At 31.7% G+C, this 27,908-nt stretch overlaps 1 protein-coding gene across 1 annotated transcript in view; it reads left to right on the top strand.

The window, feature by feature from the left end:
- LOC140152094 (cation channel sperm-associated auxiliary subunit epsilon-like) overlaps positions 1-25,766 on the top strand; it is a 75,816-nt gene extending 50,050 nt beyond the window's left edge. The window contains exons 12-14 of the mRNA XM_072174392.1: positions 95-162; positions 25,232-25,381; positions 25,590-25,766. Of these exons, the coding sequence (XP_072030493.1) occupies positions 95-162; positions 25,232-25,381; positions 25,590-25,766 (395 nt within the window). The remainder of the gene's footprint in view (positions 1-94; positions 163-25,231; positions 25,382-25,589) is intronic.
- Positions 25,767-27,908: the final 2,142 nt, after the last annotated feature.

Raw genomic sequence — 27,908 nt, 5'->3', positions numbered from 1 at the left:
TATTTTAATGGATTTAAAGATCATGTGAGATTTTAAAAGTCACAAAAAGTCGTATGAATTGAATCAATTTATCATTGCTTTCTGTCACTGCTAGGTTTGCCGCCTCCCAGTATGAAATTGTTGAAGGGTCGACATCATTGTATGCCATCTACAGTAGAACAGGTTAGTTTTGCAAGTACTTAGTTAGCAAATTAGCATATCAGTGTGTTGTCATATAATGCAATTATTTGCTATCTACCTAAGATAACACATGTTATCATAGAATGCAACTATTTGCTATCTACCTATGATAACACATGTCATCATAGAATGCAACTATTTGCTATCTACCTAAGATAACACATGTCATCATAGAATGCAACTATTTGCTATCTACCTAAGATAACCCATGTCATCATAGAATGCAACTATTTGCTATCTACTTAAGATAACACATGTCTTTATAGAATGCAACTATTTGCTATCTACCAAAGATAACACATGTCATAGAATGCAACTATTTGCTATCTACCAAAGATAACACATGTTATCATAGAATGCAACTTTTTGCTATCTACCTAAGATAACACATGTTATCATAGAATGCAACTATTTGCTATCTACCTAAGATAACACATGTCATCATAGAATGCAATTATTTACTATCTACCTAAGATAACACATGTTATCATAGAATGCAACTTTTTGCTATCTACCTAAGATAACACATGTTATCATAGAATGCAACTATTTACTATCTACCTAAGATAACACATGTCATCATAGAATGCAACTATTTGCTATCTACCTAAGATAACATGTCACCATAGAATGCATCTATTTGCTATCTACCTAAGATAACACATGTTATCATAGAATGCAACTATTTGCTATCTACCTAAGATAACACATGTCATCATAGAATGCAACTATTTGCTATCTACCTAAGATAACACATGTCATCATAGAATGCAACTATTTGCTATCTACCTAAGATAACACATGTCATCATAGAATGCAACTATTTGCTATCTACCTAAGATAACACATGTTATCATAGAATGCATCTATTTGCTATCTACCTAAGATAACACATGTTATCATAGAATGCAACTATTTGCTATCTACCTAAGATAACACATGTCTTCATAGAATGCAACTATTTGCTATCTACCTAAGATAACACATGTCATCATAGAATGCAACTATTTGCTATCTACCTAAGATAACACATGTTATCATAGAATGCATCTATTTGCTATCTACCAAAGATAACACATGTTATCATAGAATGCAACTATTTGCTATCTACCAAAGATAACACATGTCATCATAGAATGCAACTATTTGCTATCTACCTAAGATAACACATGTTATCATAGAATGCAACTATTTGCTATCTACCTAAGATAACACATGTTATCATAGAATGCAACTTTTTGCTATCTACCTAAGATAACACATGTTATCATAGAATGCAACTTTTTGCTATCTACCTAAGATAACACATGTTATCATAGAATGCAACTTTTTGCTATCTACCTAAGATAACACATGTCTTCATAGAATGCAACTATTTGCTATCTACCTAAGATAACACATGTCATCATAGAATGCAACTATTTGCTATCTACCTAAGATAACATGTCACCATAGAATGCATCTATTTGCTATCTACCTAAGATAACACATGTCATCATAGAATGCAACTATTTGCTATCTACCTAAGATAACACATGTCATCATAGAATGCAACTATTTGCTATCTACCTAAGATAACACATGTCATCATAGAATGCAACTATTTGCTATCTACCTAAGATAACACATGTTATCATAGAATGCATCTATTTGCTATCTACCTAAGATAACACATGTTATCATAGAATGCAACTATTTGCTATCTACCTAAGATAACACATGTCATCATAGAATGCAACTATTTGCTATCTACCTAAGATAACACATGTCATCATAGAATGCAACTATTTGCTATCTACCTAAGATAACACATGTTATCATAGAATGCATCTATTTGCTATCTACCTAAGATAACACATGTTATCATAGAATGCAACTATTTGCTATCTACCTAAGATAACACATGTCTTCATAGAATGCAACTATTTGCTATCTACCTAAGATAACACATGACATCATAGAATGCAACTATTTGCTATCTACCTAAGATAACACATGTTATCATAGAATGCATCTATTTGCTATCTACCTAAGATAACACATGTTATCATAGAATGCAACTATTTGCTATCTACCTAAGATAACACATGTCATCATAGAATGCATCTATTTGCTATCTACCTAAGATAACACATGTCATCATAGAATGCAACTATTTGCTATCTACCTAAGATAACACATGTCATCATAGAATGCAACTATTTGCTATCTACCTAAGATAACACATGTTATCATAGAATGCATCTATTTGCTATCTACCTAAGATAACACATGTTATCATAGAATGCATCTATTTGCCATCTACCTAAGATAACACATGTCATCATAGAATGCAACTATTTGCTATCTACCTAAGATAACACATGTCATCATAGAATGCAACTATTTGCTATCTACCTAAGATAACATGTTATCATAGAATGCAATTTGCTATCTACCTAAGATAACACATGTTATCATAGAATGCAACTATTTACTATCTACCTAAGATAACACATGTCATCATAGAATGCAACTATTTGCTATCTACCTAAGATAACACATGTCATCATAGAATGCAACTATTTGCTATCTACCTAAGATAACACATGTCATCATAGAATGCAACTATTTGCTATCTACCTAAGATAACACATGTCATCATAGAATGCAACTATTTGCTATCTACCTAAGATAACATGTCACCATAGAATGCATCTTTTTGCTATCTACCTAAGATAACACATGTTATCATAGAATGCAACTATTTGCTATCTACCTAAGATAACACATGTCATCATAGAATGCAACTATTTGCTATCTACCTAAGATAACACATGTCATCATAGAATGCAACTATTTGCTATCTACCTAAGATAACACATGTCATCATAGAATGCAACTATTTGCTATCTACCTAAGATAACACATGTTATCATAGAATGCATCTATTTGCTATCTACCTAAGATAACACATGTTATCATAGAATGCAACTATTTGCTATCTACCTAAGATAACACATGTCATCATAGAATGCAACTATTTGCTATCTACCTAAGATAACACATGTCTTCATAGAATGCAACTATTTGCTATCTACCTAAGATAACACATGTCATCATAGAATGCAACTATTTGCTATCTACCTAAGATAACACATGTTATCATAGAATGCATCTATTTGCTATCTACCTAAGATAACACATGTCATCATAGAATGCAACTATTTGCTATCTACCTAAGATAACACATGTTATCATAGAATGCAACTATTTGCTATCTACCAAAGATAACACATGTCATCATAGAATGCAACTATTTGCTATCTACCTAAGATAACACATGTTATCATAGAATGCAACTATTTGCTATCTACCTAAGATAACACATGTCATCATAGAATCCAACTATTTGATATCTACTTAAGATAACATGTCACCATAGAATGCAACTATTTGCTATCTACCAAAGATAACACATGTCATCATATAATGCAACTATTTGCTATCTACCAAAGATAACACATGTCATCATAGAATGCAACTATTTGCTATCTACCTAAGATAACACATGTCATCATAGAATGCAACTATTTCATATCTACCTAAGATAACACATGTTATCATAGAATGCATCTATTTGCTATCTACCTAAGTTACTCATGTTATCATAGAATGCAACTATTTGCTATCTACCTAAGATAACGCATGTTATCATAGAATGCAACTATTTGCTATCTACCTAAGATAACACATGTCTTTATAGAATGCATCTATTTGCTATCTACCTAAGATAACACATGTTATCATAGAATGCAACTATTTGCTATCTACCTAAGATAACACATGTCATCATAGAATGCAACTATTTGCTATCTACCTAAGATAACACATGTCTTTATAGAATGCATCTATTTGCTATCTACCTAAGATAACGCATGTCATCATAAAATGCAACTATTTGCTATCTACCTAAGATAACACATGTCATCATAGAATGCAACTATTTGCTATCTACCTAAGATAACACATGTTATCATAGAATGCAACTATTTGCTATCTACCTAAGATAACACATGTCATCATAGAATGCAACTATTTGCTATCTACCAAAGATAACACATGTCATCATAGAATGCAACTATTTGCTATCTACCTAAGATAACACATGTCATCATAGAATGCAACTATTTGCTATCTACCTAAGATAACACATGTCATCATAGAATGCAACTATTTCATATCTACCTAAGATAACACATGTTATCATAGAATGCATCTATTTGCTATCTACCTAAGTTACTCATGTTATCATAGAATGCAACTATTTGCTATCTACTTAAGATAACACATGTTATCATAGAATGCAACTATTTGCTATCTACCTAAGATAACACATGTCTTTATAGAATGCATCTATTTGCTATCTACCTAAGATAACACATGTTATCATAGAATGCAACTATTTGCTATCTACCTAAGATAACACATGTCATCATAGAATGCAACTATTTGCTATCTACCTAAGATAACACATGTCTTTATAGAATGCATCTATTTGCTATCTACCTAAGATAACACATGTCATCATAAAATGCAACTATTTGCTATCTACCTAAGATAACACATGTCTTTATAGAATGCATCTATTTGCTATCTACCTAAGATAACGCATGTCATCATAAAATGCAACTATTTGCTATCTACCTAAGATAACACATGTTATCATAGAATGCAACTATTTGCTATCTACCTAAGATAACACATGTCATCATATAATGCAACTATTTGCTATCTACCTAAGATAACACATGTCATCATAGAATGCATCTATGTGCTACCCAGCAAACACAAAAACGTTCTAAAAACGTTTTAAATAAGTTATATTTTGGCTTTTGGTTTAGGTAAAAATGTTGTAATAACATTAAAATGTCGGGTTATATAAAGTTCATGATAACGTTTTAAACCGTTTTGTATGAAAACACACTACAACAATATTTTTAAATGTTTTCAAAAAATGTTACTGTAAACTATTTTTGCAAACATTTTTGCCAAATATTGTGTCAATACTTAAATAACATTATGTTAAAATATTTGAACCCAGCAAACACAGAAATGTTCTTAAAATGTTTTTTTCAAAACCTTTTAAATAACATTTAAATGTCGGGTTATATAAAGGTCATGAAAACGTTTTTAAAACGTTATTGAAAATATTTTAGGCAAACATTTTTCGCAAAAATATTTTTCAACCCCAAAATAACATTCTGTTTAGAATGTTTTGTATCAAGTTTTCAAGAATGTTTTTGGAATGTTATTAAAACGTTTTTATACCCTTTATATAACCCGACATTTAAACGTTTTCTGTAAAACATTTTTGTTTGCTGAACAGTAGATTATCAAAAAATGTTTTTTAAGGTTATGAAAACGTTTTATACTCTTAATGTACTCTTTCTAAAACCCGACATTTAAACGTTTTCTGACAACCTTTTATAACCTTTTGCGAATGATGTCGAAAACGTTTTGTGTTTGCTGGGTATCTACCTAAGATAACGCATGTCATCATAGAATGCAACTATTTGCTATCTACCTAAGATAACACATGTCATCATAGAATGCAACTATTTGCTATCTACCAAAGATAACACATGTCATCATAAAATGCAACTATTTGCTATCTACCTAAGATAACACATGTCATCATAGAATGCAACTATTTGCTATCTACTTAAGATAACACATGTTATCATAGAATGCAACTATTTGCTATCTACCTAAGATAACATGTCATCATAGAATGCATCTATTTGCTATCTACCTAAGATAACACATGTCATCATAGAATGCAACTATTTGCTATCTACCTAAGATAACACATGTTATCATAGAATGCATCTATTTGCTATCTACCTAAGATAACACATGTCATCATAGAATGCAACTATTTGCTATCTACCTAAGATAACACATGTCATCATAGAATGCAACTATTTGCTATCTACCAAAGATAACACATGTCATAGAATGCAACTATTTGCTATCTACTTAAGATAACACATGTCTTCATAGAATGCAACTTTTTGCTATCTACCTAAGATAACACATGTCATCATAGAATGCAACTATTTGCTATCTACCAAAGATAACATATGTCATCATAGAATGCAACTATTTGCTATCTACCTAAGATAACACATGTTATCATAGAATGCATCTATTTGCTATCTACCTAAGATAACACATGTCATCATAGAATGCAACTATTTGCTATCTACCTAAGATAACACATGTCATCATAGAATGCAACTATTTGCTATCTACCAAAGATAACACATGTCATCATAGAATGCAACTATTTGCTATCTACCAAAGATAACACATGTCATCATAGAATGCAACTATTTGCTATCTACCAAAGATAACACATGTCATCATAGAATGCAACTATTTGCTATCTACCTAAGATAACACATGTCATCATAGAATGCAACTATTTGCTATCTACCTAAGATAACACATGTCATCATAGAATGCAACTATTTGCTATCTACCAAAGATAACACATGTCATAGAATGCAACTATTTGCTATCTACTTAAGATAACACATGTCTTCATAGAATGCAACTTTTTGCTATCTACCTAAGATAACACATGTCATCATAGAATGCAACTATTTGCTATCTACCTAAGATAACACATGTCATCATAGAATGCAACTATTTGCTATCTACATAAGATACCCCATGTCATCATAGGATGCAACTATTTGCTATCTACCTAATATAACACATGTCATCATAGAATGCAACTATTTGCTATCTACCTAAGATAACACATGTCATCATAGAATGCAGCTATTTGCTATCTACCTAAGATAACACATGTTATCATAGAATGCAACTATTTGCTATCTACCTAAGATAACTCCAACTATTTGCTACTTAAGATAACATGTCACCATAGAATGCAGTTATTTGCTATCTATCAAAGATAACCCATGTCATCATAGAATGCAACTATTTGCTATCTACCTAAGATAACACACATCATCATATAATGCAGCTATTTGCTATCTACCTAAGATAACACATGTCATCATAGAATGCAACTATTTGCTATCTACCTAAGATAACACATGTCATCATAGAATGCAACTATTTGCTATCTACCAAAGATAACACATGTCATCATAGAATGCAACTATTTGCTATCTACCTAAGATAACACATGTCTTCATAGAATGCAACTATTTGCTATCTACCAAAGATAACACATGTCATCATATAATGCAATTATTTGCTATCTACCTAAGATAACACATGTTATCATAGAATGCATCTATTTGCTATCTACCTAAGATAACACATGTCATCATAGAATGCAACTATTTGCTATCTACCTAAGATAACACATGTCATCATAGAATGCAACTATTTGCTATCTACCAAAGATAACACATGTCATCATAGAATGCAACTATTTGCTATCTACCAAAGATAACACATGTCATCATAGAATGCAACTATTTGCTATCTACCAAAGATAACACATGTCATCATAGAATGCAACTATTTGCTATCTACCTAAGATAACACATGTCATCATAGAATGCAACTATTTGCTATCTACCTAAGATAACACATGTTATCATAGAATGCAACTATTTGCTATCTACCTAAGATAACACATGTCATCATAGAATGCAACTATTTGCTATCTACCAAAGATAACACATGTCATCATAGAATGCAATTATTTGCTATCTACCTAAGATAACACATGTCATCATAAAATGCAACTATTTGCTATCTACCTAAGATAACATGTCATCATAGAATGCATCTATTTGCTATCTACCTAAGATAACACATGTCATCATAGAATGCAACTATTTGCTATCTACCTAAGATAACACATGTCATCATAGAATGCAACTATTTGCTATCTACCAAAGATAACACATGTCATCATAGAATGCAACTATTTGCTATTTACCAAAGATAACACATGTCATCATAGAATGCAACTATTTGCTATCTACCAAAGATAACACATGTCATCATAGAATGCAACTATTTGCTATCTACCTAAGATAACACATGTCATCATAGAATGCAACTATTTGCTATCTACCTAAGATAACACATGTCATCATAGAATGCAACTATTTGCTATCTACCAAAGATAACACATGTCATAGAATGCAACTATTTGCTATCTACCTAAGATAACACATGTTATCATAGAATGCAACTATTTGCTATCTACCTAAGATAACACATGTCATCATAAAATGCAACTATTTGCTATCTACCTAAGATAACATGTCATCATAGAATGCATCTATTTGCTATCTACCTAAGATAACACATGTCATCATAGAATGCAACTATTTGCTATCTACCTAAGATAACACATGTCATCATAGAATGCAACTATTTGCTATCTACCAAAGATAACACATGTCATCATAGAATGCAACTATTTGCTATCTACCTAAGATAACACATGTCATCATAAAATGCAACTATTTGCTATCTACCTAAGATAACACATGTCATCATCAAATGCAACTATTTGCTATCTACCTAAGATAACACATGTTATCATAGAATGCATATATTTGCTATCTACCTAAGATAACACATGTCATCATAGAATGCAACTATTTGCTATCTACCTAAGATAACACATGTCATCATAGAATGCAACTATTTGCTATCTACCAAAGATAACACATGTCATCATAGAATGCAACTATTTGCTATCTACCTAAGATAACACATGTCATCATAAAATGCAACTATTTGCTATCTACCTAAGATAACATGTCATCATAGAATGCATCTATTTGCTATCTACCTAAGATAACACATGTCATCATAGAATGCAACTATTTGCTATCTACCTAAGATAACACATGTCATCATAGAATGCAACTATTTGCTATCTACCAAAGATAACACATGTCATCATAGAATGCAACTATTTGCTATCTACCAAAGATAACACATGTCATCATAGAATGCAACTATTTGCTATCTACCAAAGATAACACATGTCATCATAGAATGCAACTATTTGCTATCTACCTAAGATAACACATGTCATCATAGAATGCAACTATTTGCTATCTACCTAAGATAACACATGTCATCATAGAATGCAACTATTTGCTATCTACCAAAGATAACACATGTCATAGAATGCAACTATTTGCTATCTACCTAAGATAACACATGTTATCATAGAATGCAACTATTTGCTATCTACCTAAGATAACACATGTCATCATAAAATGCAACTATTTGCTATCTACCTAAGATAACATGTCATCATAGAATGCATCTATTTGCTATCTACCTAAGATAACACATGTCATCATAGAATGCAACTATTTGCTATCTACCTAAGATAACACATGTCATCATAGAATGCAACTATTTGCTATCTACCAAAGATAACACATGTCATCATAGAATGCAACTATTTGCTATCTACCAAAGATAACACATGTCATCATAGAATGCAACTATTTGCTATCTACCAAAGATAACACATGTCATCATAGAATGCAACTATTTGCTATCTACCTAAGATAACACATGTCATCATAGAATGCAACTATTTGCTATCTACCTAAGATAACACATGTCATCATAGAATGCAACTATTTGCTATCTACCAAAGATAACACATGTCATAGAATGCAACTATTTGCTATCTACTTAAGATAACACATGTCTTCATAGAATGCAACTTTTTGCTATCTACCTAAGATAACACATGTCATCATAGAATGCAACTATTTGCTATCTACCTAAGATAACACATGTCATCATAGAATGCAACTATTTGCTATCTATATAAGATACCCCATGTCATCATAGGATGCAACTATTTGCTATCTACCTAATATAACACATGTCATCATAGAATGCAACTATTTGCTATCTACCTCAGATAACACATGTCATCATAGAATGCAACTATTTACTATCTACCTAAGATAACCCATGTCATCATAGAATGCAACTATTTGCTATCTACCTAAGATAACCCATGTCATCATAGAATGCAACTATTTACTATCTACCTAAGATAACACATGTCATCATAGAATGCAACTATTTGATATCTACTTAAGATAACATGTCACCATAGAATGCAGTTATTTGCTATCTATCAAAGATAACCCATGTCATCATAGAATGCAACTATTTGCTATCTACCTAAGATAACACATGTCATCATAGAATGCAACTATTTGCTATCTACCTAAGATAACACATGTCATCATAGAATGCAACTATTTGCTATCTACCAAAGATAACACATGTCATCATAGAATGCAACTATTTGCTATCTACCTAAGATAACACATGTCTTCATAGAATGCAACTATTTGCTATCTACCAAAGATAACACATGTCATCATATAATGCAATTATTTGCTATCTACCTAAGATAACACATGTTATCATAGAATGCATCTATTTACTATCTACCTAAGATAACACATGTCATCATAGAATGCAACTATTTGCTATCTACCTAAGATAACACATGTCATCATAGAATGCAACTATTTGCTATCTACCAAAGATAACACATGTCATCATAGAATGCAACTATTTGCTATCTACCAAAGATAACACATGTCATCATAGAATGCAACTATTTGCTATCTACCAAAGATAACACATGTCATCATAGAATGCAACTATTTGCTATCTACCTAAGATAACACATGTCATCATAGAATGCAACTATTTGCTATCTACCTAAGATAACACATGTTATCATAGAATGCAACTATTTGCTATCTACCTAAGATAACACATGTCATCATAGAATGCAACTATTTGCTATCTACCAAAGATAACACATGTCATCATAGAATGCAATTATTTGCTATCTACCTAAGATAACACATGTCATCATAAAATGCAACTATTTGCTATCTACCTAAGATAACATGTCATCATAGAATGCATCTATTTGCTATCTACCTAAGATAACACATGTCATCATAGAATGCAACTATTTGCTATCTACCTAAGATAACACATGTCATCATAGAATGCAACTATTTGCTATCTACCAAAGATAACACATGTCATCATAGAATGCAACTATTTGCTATTTACCAAAGATAACACATGTCATCATAGAATGCAACTATTTGCTATCTACCAAAGATAACACATGTCATCATAGAATGCAACTATTTGCTATCTACCTAAGATAACACATGTCATCATAGAATGCAACTATTTGCTATCTACCTAAGATAACACATGTCATCATAGAATGCAACTATTTGCTATCTACCAAAGATAACACATGTCATAGAATGCAACTATTTGCTATCTACCTAAGATAACACATGTTATCATAGAATGCAACTATTTTGCTATCTACCTAAGATAACACATGTCATCATAAAATGCAACTATTTGCTATCTACCTAAGATAACATGTCATCATAGAATGCATCTATTTGCTATCTACCTAAGATAACACATGTCATCATAGAATGCAACTATTTGCTATCTACCTAAGATAACACATGTCATCATAGAATGCAACTATTTGCTATCTACCAAAGATAACACATGTCATCATAGAATGCAACTATTTGCTATCTACCTAAGATAACACATGTCATCATAAAATGCAACTATTTGCTATCTACCTAAGATAACACATGTCATCATCAAATGCAACTATTTGCTATCTACCTAAGATAACACATGTTATCATAGAATGCATATATTTGCTATCTACCTAAGATAACACATGTCATCATAGAATGCAACTATTTGCTATCTACCTAAGATAACACATGTCATCATAGAATGCAACTATTTGCTATCTACCAAAGATAACACATGTCATCATAGAATGCAACTATTTGCTATCTACCTAAGATAACACATGTCATCATAAAATGCAACTATTTGCTATCTACCTAAGATAACATGTCATCATAGAATGCATCTATTTGCTATCTACCTAAGATAACACATGTCATCATAGAATGCAACTATTTGCTATCTACCTAAGATAACACATGTCATCATAGAATGCAACTATTTGCTATCTACCAAAGATAACACATGTCATCATAGAATGCAACTATTTGCTATCTACCAAAGATAACACATGTCATCATAGAATGCAACTATTTGCTATCTACCAAAGATAACACATGTCATCATAGAATGCAACTATTTGCTATCTACCTAAGATAACACATGTCATCATAGAATGCAACTATTTGCTATCTACCTAAGATAACACATGTCATCATAGAATGCAACTATTTGCTATCTACCAAAGATAACACATGTCATAGAATGCAACTATTTGCTATCTACCTAAGATAACACATGTTATCATAGAATGCAACTATTTGCTATCTACCTAAGATAACACATGTCATCATAAAATGCAACTATTTGCTATCTACCTAAGATAACATGTCATCATAGAATGCATCTATTTGCTATCTACCTAAGATAACACATGTCATCATAGAATGCAACTATTTGCTATCTACCTAAGATAACACATGTCATCATAGAATGCAACTATTTGCTATCTACCAAAGATAACACATGTCATCATAGAATGCAACTATTTGCTATCTACCAAAGATAACACATGTCATCATAGAATGCAACTATTTGCTATCTACCAAAGATAACACATGTCATCATAGAATGCAACTATTTGCTATCTACCTAAGATAACACATGTCATCATAGAATGCAACTATTTGCTATCTACCTAAGATAACACATGTCATCATAGAATGCAACTATTTGCTATCTACCAAAGATAACACATGTCATAGAATGCAACTATTTGCTATCTACTTAAGATAACACATGTCTTCATAGAATGCAACTTTTGCTATCTACCTAAGATAACACATGTCATCATAGAATGCAACTATTTGCTATCTACCTAAGATAACACATGTCATCATAGAATGCAACTATTTGCTATCTATATAAGATACCCCATGTCATCATAGGATGCAACTATTTGCTATCTACCTAATATAACACATGTCATCATAGAATGCAACTATTTGCTATCTACCTCAGATAACACATGTCATCATAGAATGCAACTATTTACTATCTACCTAAGATAACCCATGTCATCATAGAATGCAACTATTTGCTATCTACCTAAGATAACCCATGTCATCATAGAATGCAACTATTTACTATCTACCTAAGATAACACATGTCATCATAGAATGCAACTATTTGATATCTACTTAAGATAACATGTCACCATAGAATGCAGTTATTTGCTATCTATCAAAGATAACCCATGTCATCATAGAATGCAACTATTTGCTATCTACCTAAGATAACCCTTGTCATCATAGAATGCAACTATTTGCTATCTACCTAAGATAACACATGTCTTTATAGAATGCATCTATTTGCTATCTACCAAAGATAACACATGTCATCATAGAATGCATCTATTTGCTATCTACCTAAGATAACACATGTCATCATAGAATGCATCTATTTGCTATCTACATAAGATAACACATGTTATCATAGAATGCATCTATTTGCTATCTACCTAAGATAACACATGTTATCATAGAATGCAACTATTTGCTATCTACCTAAGATAACACATGTCATCATAGAATGCAGCTATTTGCTATCTACCTAAGATAACACATGTTATCATAGAATGCAACTATTTGCTATCTACATAAGATAACCCATGTCATCATAGAATGCATCTATTTGCTATCTACCTAAGATAACACATGTCTTTATAGAATGCATCTATTTGCTATCTACCAAAGATAACACATGTCATCATAGAATGCATCTATTTGCTATCTACCTAAGATAACACATGTCATCATAGAATGCATCTATTTGCTATCTACATAAGATAACACATGTTATCATAGAATGCATCTATTTGCTATCTACCTAAGATAACACATGTCATCATAGAATGCATCTATTTGCTATCTACCTAAGATAACACATGTCATCATAGAATGCATCTATTTGCTATCTACATAAGATAACACATGTTATCATAGAATGCATCTATTTGCTATCTACCTAAGATAACACATGTCTTTATAGAATGCATCTATTTGCTATCTACCAAAGATAACACATGTCATCATAGAATGCATCTATTTGCTATCTACCTAAGATAACACATGTTATCATAGAATGCAACTATTTGCTATCTACCTAAGATAACACATGTTATCATAGAATGCAACTATTTGCTATCTACCTAAGATAACACATGTTATCATAGAATGCAACTATTTGCTATCTACCTAAGATAACACATGTCTTCATAGAATGCAACTATTTGCTATCTACCTAAGATAACACATGTCATCATAAAATGCAACTATTTGCTATCTACCTAAGATAACACATGTCATCATAGAATGCAGCTATTTGCTATCTACCTAAGATAATACATGGCATCATAGAATGCAACTATTTGATATCTACCTAAGATAACACATGTCTTTATAGAATGCATCTATTTGCTATCTACCTAAGATAACACATGTTATCATAGAATGCAACTATTTGCTATCTACCTAAGATAACACATGTCATCATAGAATGCAACTATTTGCTATCTACCTAAGATAACCCATGTCATCATAGAATGCAACTATTTGCTATCTACCTAAGATAACACATGTTATCATAGAATGCATCTATTTGCTATCTACCTAAGATAACACATGTCATCATAGAATGCAACTATTTGCTATCTACCTAAGATAACACATGTCATCATAGAATGCAACTATTTGCTATCTACCAAAGATAACACATGTCATAGAATGCAACTATTTGCTATCTACTTAAGATAACACATGTCTTCATAGAATGCAACTTTTTGCTATCTACCTAAGATAACACATGTCATCATAGAATGCAACTATTTGCTATCTACCAAAGATAACATATGTCATCATAGAATGCAACTATTTGCTATCTACCTAAGATAACACATGTTATCATAGAATGCATCTATTTGCTATCTACCTAAGATAACACATGTCATCATAGAATGCAACTATTTGCTATCTACCTAAGATAACACATGTCATCATAGAATGCAACTATTTGCTATCTACCAAAGATAACACATGTCATCATAGAATGCAACTATTTGCTATCTACCAAAGATAACACATGTCATCATAGAATGCAACTATTTGCTATCTACCAAAGATAACACATGTCATCATAGAATGCAACTATTTGCTATCTACCTAAGATAACACATGTCATCATAGAATGCAACTATTTGCTATCTACCTAAGATAACACATGTCATCATAGAATGCAACTATTTGCTATCTACCAAAGATAACACATGTCATAGAATGCAACTATTTGCTATCTACTTAAGATAACACATGTCTTCATAGAATGCAACTTTTTGCTATCTACCTAAGATAACACATGTCATCATAGAATGCAACTATTTGCTATCTACCTAAGATAACACATGTCATCATAGAATGCAACTATTTGCTATCTACATAAGATACCCCATGTCATCATAGGATGCAACTATTTGCTATCTACCTAATATAACACATGTCATCATAGAATGCAACTATTTGCTATCTACCTAAGATAACACATGTCATCATAGAATGCAGCTATTTGCTATCTACCTAAGATAACACATGTTATCATAGAATGCAACTATTTGCTATCTACCTAAGATAACACATGTTATCATAGAATGCAACTATTTGCTATCTACTTAAGATAACATGTCACCATAGAATGCAGTTATTTGCTATCTATCAAAGATAACCCATGTCATCATAGAATGCAACTATTTGCTATCTACCTAAGATAACACACATCATCATAAAATGCAGCTATTTGCTATCTACCTAAGATAACACATGTCATCATAGAATGCAACTATTTGCTATCTACCTAAGATAACACATGTCATCATAGAATGCAACTATTTGCTATCTACCAAAGATAACACATGTCATCATAGAATGCAACTATTTGCTATCTACCTAAGATAACACATGTCTTCATAGAATGCAACTATTTGCTATCTACCAAAGATAACACATGTCATCATATAATGCAATTATTTGCTATCTACCTAAGATAACACATGTTATCATAGAATGCATCTATTTGCTATCTACCTAAGATAACACATGTCATCATAGAATGCAACTATTTGCTATCTACCTAAGATAACACATGTCATCATAGAATGCAACTATTTGCTATCTACCAAAGATAACACATGTCATCATAGAATGCAACTATTTGCTATCTACCAAAGATAACACATGTCATCATAGAATGCAACTATTTGCTATCTACCAAAGATAACACATGTCATCATAGAATGCAACTATTTGCTATCTACCTAAGATAACACATGTCATCATAGAATGCAACTATTTGCTATCTACCTAAGATAACACATGTTATCATAGAATGCAACTATTTGCTATCTACCTAAGATAACACATGTCATCATAGAATGCAACTATTTGCTATCTACCAAAGATAACACATGTCATCATAGAATGCAATTATTTGCTATCTACCTAAGATAACACATGTCATCATAAAATGCAACTATTTGCTATCTACCTAAGATAACATGTCATCATAGAATGCATCTATTTGCTATCTACCTAAGATAACACATGTCATCATAGAATGCAACTATTTGCTATCTACCTAAGATAACACATGTCATCATAGAATGCAACTATTTGCTATCTACCAAAGATAACACATGTCATCATAGAATGCAACTATTTGCTATTTACCAAAGATAACACATGTCATCATAGAATGCAACTATTTGCTATCTACCAAAGATAACACATGTCATCATAGAATGCAACTATTTGCTATCTACCTAAGATAACACATGTCATCATAGAATGCAACTATTTGCTATCTACCTAAGATAACACATGTCATCATAGAATGCAACTATTTGCTATCTACCAAAGATAACACATGTCATAGAATGCAACTATTTGCTATCTACCTAAGATAACACATGTTATCATAGAATGCAACTATTTGCTATCTACCTAAGATAACACATGTCATCATAAAATGCAACTATTTGCTATCTACCTAAGATAACATGTCATCATAGAATGCATCTATTTGCTATCTACCTAAGATAACACATGTCATCATAGAATGCAACTATTTGCTATCTACCTAAGATAACACATGTCATCATAGAATGCAACTATTTGCTATCTACCAAAGATAACACATGTCATCATAGAATGCAACTATTTGCTATCTACCTAAGATAACACATGTCATCATAAAATGCAACTATTTGCTATCTACCTAAGATAACACATGTCATCATAAAATGCAACTATTTGCTATCTACCTAAGATAACACATGTTATCATAGAATGCATATATTTGCTATCTACCTAAGATAACACATGTCATCATAGAATGCAACTATTTGCTATCTACCTAAGATAACACATGTCATCATAGAATGCAACTATTTGCTATCTACCAAAGATAACACATGTCATCATAGAATGCAACTATTTGCTATCTACCTAAGATAACACATGTCATCATAAAATGCAACTATTTGCTATCTACCTAAGATAACATGTCATCATAGAATGCATCTATTTGCTATCTACCTAAGATAACACATGTCATCATAGAATGCAACTATTTGCTATCTACCTAAGATAACACATGTCATCATAGAATGCAACTATTTGCTATCTACCAAAGATAACACATGTCATCATAGAATGCAACTATTTGCTATCTACCAAAGATAACACATGTCATCATAGAATGCAACTATTTGCTATCTACCAAAGATAACACATGTCATCATAGAATGCAACTATTTGCTATCTACCTAAGATAACACATGTCATCATAGAATGCAACTATTTGCTATCTACCTAAGATAACACATGTCATCATAGAATGCAACTATTTGCTATCTACCAAAGATAACACATGTCATAGAATGCAACTATTTGCTATCTACCTAAGATAACACATGTTATCATAGAATGCAACTATTTGCTATCTACCTAAGATAACACATGTCATCATAAAATGCAACTATTTGCTATCTACCTAAGATAACATGTCATCATAGAATGCATCTATTTGCTATCTACCTAAGATAACACATGTCATCATAGAATGCAACTATTTGCTATCTACCTAAGATAACACATGTCATCATAGAATGCAACTATTTGCTATCTACCAAAGATAACACATGTCATCATAGAATGCAACTATTTGCTATCTACCAAAGATAACACATGTCATCATAGAATGCAACTATTTGCTATCTACCAAAGATAACACATGTCATCATAGAATGCAACTATTTGCTATCTACCTAAGATAACACATGTCATCATAGAATGCAACTATTTGCTATCTACCTAAGATAACACATGTCATCATAGAATGCAACTATTTGCTATCTACCAAAGATAACACATGTCATAGAATGCAACTATTTGCTATCTACTTAAGATAACACATGTCTTCATAGAATGCAACTATTTGCTATCTACCTAAGATAACACATGTCATCATAGAATGCAACTATTTGCTATCTACCTAAGATAACACATGTCATCATAGAATGCAACTATTTGCTATCTATATAAGATACCCCATGTCATCATAGGATGCAACTATTTGCTATCTACCTAATATAACACATGTCATCATAGAATGCAACTATTTGCTATCTACCTCAGATAACACATGTCATCATAGAATGCAACTATTTACTATCTACCTAAGATAACCCATGTCATCATAGAATGCAACTATTTGCTATCTACCTAAGATAACCCATGTCATCATAGAATGCAACTATTTACTATCTACCTAAGATAACACATGTCATCATAGAATGCAACTATTTGATATCTACTTAAGATAACATGTCACCATAGAATGCAGTTATTTGCTATCTATCAAAGATAACCCATGTCATCATAGAATGCAACTATTTGCTATCTACCTAAGATAACCCTTGTCATCATAGAATGCAACTATTTGCTATCTACCTAAGATAACACATGTCTTTATAGAATGCATCTATTTGCTATCTACCAAAGATAACACATGTCATCATAGAATGCATCTATTTGCTATCTACCTAAGATAACACATGTCATCATAGAATGCATCTATTTGCTATCTACATAAGATAACACATGTTATCATAGAATGCATCTATTTGCTATCTACCTAAGATAACACATGTTATCATAGAATGCAACTATTTGCTATCTACCTAAGATAACACATGTCATCATAGAATGCAGCTATTTGCTATCTACCTAAGATAACACATGTTATCATAGAATGCAACTATTTGCTATCTACATAAGATAACCCATGTCATCATAGAATGCATCTATTTGCTATCTACCTAAGATAACACATGTCTTTATAGAATGCATCTATTTGCTATCTACCAAAGATAACACATGTCATCATAGAATGCATCTATTTGCTATCTACCTAAGATAACACATGTCATCATAGAATGCATCTATTTGCTATCTACATAAGATAACACATGTTATCATAGAATGCATCTATTTGCTATCTACCTAAGATAACACATGTCATCATAGAATGCATCTATTTGCTATCTACCTAAGATAACACATGTCATCATAGAATGCATCTATTTGCTATCTACATAAGATAACACATGTTATCATAGAATGCATCTATTTGCTATCTACCTAAGATAACACATGTCTTTATAGAATGCATCTATTTGCTATCTACCAAAGATAACACATGTCATCATAGAATGCATCTATTTGCTATCTACCTAAGATAACACATGTTATCATAGAATGCAACTATTTGCTATCTACCTAAGATAACACATGTTATCATAGAATGCAACTATTTGCTATCTACCTAAGATAACACATGTTATCATAGAATGCAACTATTTGCTATCTACCTAAGATAACACATGTCTTCATAGAATGCAACTATTTGCTATCTACCTAAGATAACACATGTCATCATAAAATGCAACTATTTGCTATCTACCTAAGATAACACATGTCATCATAGAATGCAGCTATTTGCTATCTACCTAAGATAATACATGGCATCATAGAATGCAACTATTTGATATCTACCTAAGATAACACATGTCTTTATAGAATGCATCTATTTGCTATCTACCTAAGATAACACATGTTATCATAGAATGCAACTATTTGCTATCTACCTAAGATAACACATGTCATCATAGAATGCAACTATTTGCTATCTACCTAAGATAACCTGTCATCATAGAATGCAACTATTTGCTATCTACCTAAGATAACACATATTATCATAGAATGCATCTATTTGCTATCTACCTAAGATAACACATGTTATCATAGAATGCAACTATTTGCTATCTACCTAAGATAACACATGTTATCATAGAATGCAACTATTTGCTATCTACCTAAGATAACACATGTCTTCATAGAATGCAACTATTTGCTATCTACCTAAGATAACACATGTCATCATAAAATGCAACTATTTGCTATCTACCTAAGATAACACATGTCATCATAGAATGCAGCTATTTGCTATCTACCTAAGATAACACATGTTATCATAGAATGCAACTATTTGCTATCTACATAAGATAACCCATGTCATCATAGAATGCATCTATTTGCTATCTACCTAAGATAACACATGTCTTCATAGAATGCAACTATTTGCTATCTACCTAAGATAACACATGTCATCATAAAATGCAACTATTTGCTATCTACCTAAGATAACACATGTCATCATAGAATGCAGCTATTTGCTATCTACCTAAGATAATACATGGCATCATAGAATGCAACTATTTGATATCTACCTAAGATAACACATGTCATCATAGGATGCAACTATTTGCTATCTACCTAAGATAACACATGTCATTATAGAATGCAACTATTTGATATCTACTTAAGATAACATGTCACCATAGAATGCAACTATTTGCTATCTACCTAAGATAACCCATGTCATAGAATGCAACTATTTGCCATCTACCTAAGATAATACATGGCATCATAGAATGCAACTATTTGATATCTACCTAAGATAACACATGTCTTTATAGAATGCATCTATTTGCTATCTACCTAAGATAACACATGTTATCATAGAATGCATCTATTTGCTATCTACCTAAGATAACACATGTCATCATAGAATGCAACTATTTGCTATCTACCAAAGATAACACATGTCATCATAGAATGCAACTATTTGCTATCTACCAAAGATAACACATGTCATCATAGAATGCAGCTATTTGCTATCTACCTAAGATAACACATGTTATCATAGAATGCAACTATTTGCTATCTACCTAAGATAACACATGTTATCATAGAATGCATCTATTTGCTATCTACCTAAGATAACACATGTTATCATAGAATGCAACTATTTGCTATCTACCTAAGATAACACATGTTATCATAGAATGCAACTATTTGCTATCTACCTAAGATAACATGTCACCATAGAATGCAATTATTTACTATCTACCTAAGATAACACATGTTATCATAGAATGCAACTATTTCATATCTACCTAAGATAACACATGTCATCATAAAATGCAACTATTTGCTATCTACCTAAGATAACACATGTCATCATAGAATGCAACTATTTGCTATCTACCTAAGATAACACATGTCATCATAGAATGCAACTATTTGCTATCTATCTAAGATAACCCATGTCATCATAGAATGCAACTATTTGCTATCTACCTAAGATAACACATGTTATCATAGAATGCATCTATTTGCTATCTACCTAAGATAACACATGTTATCATAGAATGCAACTATTTGCTATCTACCTAAGATAACACATGTTATCATAGAATGCAACTATTTGCTATCTACCTAAGATAACACATGTCTTCATAGAATGCAACTATTTGCTATCTACCTAAGATAACACATGTCATCATAAAATGCAACTATTTGCTATCTACCTAAGATAACACATGTCATCATAGAATGCAGCTATTTGCTATCTACCTAAGATAACACATGTTATCATAGAATGCAACTATTTGCTATCTACATAAGATAACCCATGTCATCATAGAATGCATCTATTTGCTATCTACCTAAGATAACACATGTCTTCATAGAATGCAACTATTTGCTATCTACCTAAGATAACACATGTCATCATAAAATGCAACTATTTGCTATCTACCTAAGATAACACATGTCATCATAGAATGCAGCTATTTGCTATCTACCTAAGATAATACATGGCATCATAGAATGCAACTATTTGATATCTACCTAAGATAACACATGTCATCATAGGATGCAACTATTTGCTATCTACCTAAGATAACACATGTCATTATAGAATGCAACTATTTGATATCTACTTAAGATAACATGTCACCATAGAATGCAACTATTTGCTATCTACCTAAGATAACCCATGTCATAGAATGCAACTATTTGCCATCTACCTAAGATAATACATGGCATCATAGAATGCAACTATTTGATATCTACCTAAGATAACACATGTCTTTATAGAATGCATCTATTTGCTATCTACCTAAGATAACACATGTTATCATAGAATGCATCTATTTGCTATCTACCTAAGATAACACATGTCATCATAGAATGCAACTATTTGCTATCTACCTAAGATAACACATGTTATCATAGAATGCAACTATTTGCTATCTACCTAAGATAACATGTCACCATAGAATGCAATTATTTACTATCTACCTAAGATAACACATGTTATCATAGAATGCAACTATTTCATATCTACCTAAGATAACACATGTCATCATAAAATGCAACTATTTGCTATCTACCTAAGATAACACATGTCATCATAGAATGCAACTATTTGCTATCTACCTAAGATAACACATGTCATCATAGAATGCAACTATTTGCTATCTACCTAAGATAACCCATGTCATCATATAATGCAACTATTTGCTATCTACCTAAGATAACACATGTTATCATAGAATGCATCTATTTGCTATCTACCTAAGATAACACATGTTATCATAGAATGCAACTATTTGCTATCTACCTAAGATAACACATGTTATCATAGAATGCAACTATTTGCTATCTACCTAAGATAACACATGTCTTCATAGAATGCAACTATTTGCTATCTACCTAAGATAACACATGTCATCATAAAATGCAACTATTTGCTATCTACCTAAGATAACACATGTCATCATAGAATGCAGCTATTTGCTATCTACCTAAGATAACACATGTTATCATAGAATGCAACTATTTGCTATCTACATAAGATAACCCATGTCATCATAGAATGCATCTATTTGCTATCTACCTAAGATAACACATGTCTTCATAGAATGCAACTATTTGCTATCTACCTAAGATAACACATGTCATCATAAAATGCAACTATTTGCTATCTACCTAAGATAACACATGTCATCATAGAATGCAGCTATTTGCTATCTACCTAAGATAATACATGGCATCATAGAATGCAACTATTTGATATCTACCTAAGATAACACATGTCATCATAGGATGCAACTATTTGCTATCTACCTAAGATAACACATGTCATTATAGAATGCAACTATTTGATATCTACTTAAGATAACATGTCACCATAGAATGCAACTATTTGCTATCTACCTAAGATAACCCATGTCATAGAATGCAACTATTTGCCATCTACCTAAGATAATACATGGCATCATAGAATGCAACTATTTGATATCTACCTAAGATAACACATGTCATAGAATGCATCTATTTGCTATCTACCTAAGATAACACATGTTATCATAGAATGCATCTATTTGCTATCTACCTAAGATAACACATGTCATCATAGAATGCAACTATTTGCTATCTACCAAAAGATAACACATGTCATCATAGAATGCAACTATTTGCTATCTACCAAAGATAACACATGTCATCATAGAATGCAGCTATTTGCTATCTACCTAAGATAACACATGTTATCATAGAATGCAACTATTTGCTATCTACCTAAGATAACACATGTTGTCATATAATGCAACTATTTGCTATCTACCTAAGATAACACATGTTATCATAGAATGCAACTATTTGCTATCTACTTAAGATAACACATGTCATCATAGAATGCAACTATTTGATATCTACTTAAGATAACATGTCACCTTAGAATGCAACTATTTGCTATCTACCTAAGATAACACATGTTATCATAGAATGCAACTATTTGATATCTACTTAAGATAACATGTCACCATAGAATGCAACTATTTGCTATCTACCTAAGATAACACATGTTATCATAGAATGCAACTATTTGCTATCTACCTAAGATAACACATGTCATCATAGAATGCATCTATTTGCTATCTACCTAAGATAACACATGTCTTCATAGAATGCAACTATTTGCTATCTACCTAAGATAACACATGTCATCATAAAATGCAACTATTTGCTATCTACCTAAGATAACACATGTCATCATAGAATGCAACTATTTGCTATCTACCTAAGATAACACATGTCATCATAGAATGCAACTATTTGTTATCTTAGGTAGATAGCAAATAACTGCATTCTATAATGACATGTTATCATAGGTACATAGCAAATAACTGCATTCTATGATGACATGGGTTATCTTAGGTAGGTAGCAAATAGATGCATTCTATGATAGATAGATAAATAGTTTCATTCCATGATGACATGTTATCTTAGGTAGATAGCAAATAATTACAATCTATGATGACAAAATGTTGCATCATTAAATGAATTAAAACAAATAATGTTGATGTCTGTTATCTTTAGTTGGTAGCAAATAATTTGCATCATCTGATGACACATATTTATTCTCTTACATTTGATCTGATTTGTTTTTCCAAATATAGCTAAATATTATCCATGCTGTGGCATGGGGTGCTGATTCTCAAGCTTTCTACTTGTATTATGGGAAGGACACTACATCATCATCTATATTCAAGCAAGTGATGATTTTGATGGAATTACTTCAGCCTTTTGGCTTTAATAACAATGCCAATGTAAGTAGTCATCTGATCCTTATCTTGTATTTTTTGTAATTTTTCTGTGTAATCAATGATTCTGGTATACAGAAAAATTAACTATGGAGGCCTTGACCTTTTTGTACCTGTGAGTAACACACATCTCTTGGATTTATTTTCCATTGAATGTTATTTTATAGTATTATCACCACCAAACAATTGTCCACACTTTGTTTTTGACTCACAGGTGAACATACATGACATAGCATTTGACTGCCCATCGGGTAAACTTGGTGTATTAGCAAATGTCACTCAAGATGTGTCACATGCACTTGTTATCTTGGTTTACAATACTGTCACCAATGAATGGACCAATCTACCGTACTGGATAGATGATGTACAAGACGGTATGTTTATGTTGTGATGATGTTACTAATTTTCAAGGAAGAATGTGGTAGTAAATGTTTCATTTTGATTACAAAGATTGCATGATTTTCAAAGGAGGTAATAAGGAGAAAAAAAATGGAATGTTTCTAGATGTCAAGGGTATGTTCCATTCTCTGATATATTTGTGGTTTTCTTAAAATGAGAAAATTTGTTCAGGATGTCAAATGCATATGTAATCTTGGTTTATAATATTGTCACCAAACAATGGACCAACCTGCCGTAGTGAATAGTGAAATGGTACATTTTGAGATCTGGATCAAAATGAAAAATGCACTTCCCCCTTCTCTCATAAAAATCCATAACAACATACCTACCATTTTGACAGAAAGTTTATGTTGGGATGATACAGATTTTTTATGAGAAAAATTGACAGTGCATTTTTCATTTTGATCAGATCTCATGTTTTCAAGGAGCTAATAGAAAAGGTTTTATGTTTCTAGATGTCAAATGTCAATGGTATGTTCCATTTCTGTTCCAATTCTGTGATGTATTTGATGTTTCTTAATGGGAAAATTTGTTCAGGATGTCATATGCACATGTAATCCCAGCAAACACAAAACGTTTTCGACATCAATCGCAAAAGGTTATAAAAGGTTGTCAGAAAACGTTTAAATGTCGGGTTATATAAAGGGTATATTAAGAGAAGAAAACGTTTTCATAACCTTAAAAAACATTTTTTGATAATATACTGCTCAACAAACAAAAATGTTTTACAGAAAACGTTTAAATGTCGGGTTATATAAAGGGTATAAAAACGTTTTAATAATATTCCAAAAACATTCTTAAAAACTTGATACAAAACATTCTGAACAGAATGTTATTTTGGGGTTGAAAAAATATTTTGCGAAAAATGTTTGCCCAAAATATTTTCAATAACGTTTTAAAAACGTTTTCATGACCTTTATATGACCCGACATTTAAATGTTATTAAAAGGTTTTGAAAAAACATTTTGAGAACATTTCTGTGTGTGCTGGGTTCAAACATTTTAACATAATGTTATTTAAGTATTGACACAATATTTGGCAAAAATGTTTGCAAAAATAGTTTACAATAACATTTTTTGAAAACATTTAAAAATATTGTTGTAGTGTGTTTTTTCATACAAAACGTTTTAAAACGTTATCATGACCTTTATATAACCCGACATTTTAATGTTATTAAAACGTTTTACCTAAACCAAAAGCCAAAATATAACTTATTTAAAAGCGTTCTTAAAACGTTTTTGTGTTTGCTGGGATCTTGGTTTATAATATTGTCACCAAACAATGGACCAACCTGCCGTAGTGAATAGTGAAATGGTACATTTTGAGATCTGGATCAAAATGAAAAATGCACTTCCCCCTTCTCTCATAAAAATCCATAACAACATACCTACCATTTTGACAGAAAGTTTATGTTGGGATGATACAGATTTTTTATGAGAAAAATTGACAGTGCATTTTTCATTTTGATCAGATCTCATGTTTTCAAGGAGCTAATAGAAAAAGGTTTTATGTTTCTAGATGTCAAATGTCAATGGTATGTTCCATTTCTGTTCCAATTCTGTGATGTATTTGATGTTTCTTAATGGGAAAATTTGTTCAGGATGTCATATGCACATGTAATCTTGGTTTATAATACTGTCACCAAGCAATGAACCAACCTGCCGTAGTGAATAGACAATGTGCAAAATGGTAGGTATGTTGTTACGGATTTGTATGAGAGAAGGGGAAGTGCATTTTTCATTTTGATCAGATCTCCTGTTTTCGAGTAGTAATTCAATGTTTCTTGATGTCAATGGTATATGTGAGTGGACACTACGAATGAGCCGTAAACTCGGCAAATTGTATTCTGAGATACAGTGCAAAATGTGCATAAGTCGTATTCATAGGTGTCTCAATTAGGCGCGACATGTTTCTCATTTGATAGCGTTTAAACCAATCAATAATCCTATTGCTGAAGAGGATAATAATCTTCTACATATAAAATCATTAAATAGCTCTAGTCTTTGTTTGCTTTGGCTAAATCCTGTTCAAGTGGTGTGTTACAATTGCATTGTATTTTGGCTGGGTATGTATAACCAACAATTAACAATGAGAGGACATTCCTGTACCTCGTTGACTTGGGGATGATTTGAAA

Source organism: Amphiura filiformis, chromosome 5, assembly GCF_039555335.1.
Source record: "Amphiura filiformis chromosome 5, Afil_fr2py, whole genome shotgun sequence".
Classification (NCBI taxonomy): Eukaryota; Metazoa; Echinodermata; class Ophiuroidea; order Amphilepidida; family Amphiuridae; genus Amphiura; species Amphiura filiformis.
Note: the sequence above shows the minus strand (reverse complement) of the source record. Positions and strands in the feature narration are given on the sequence as shown.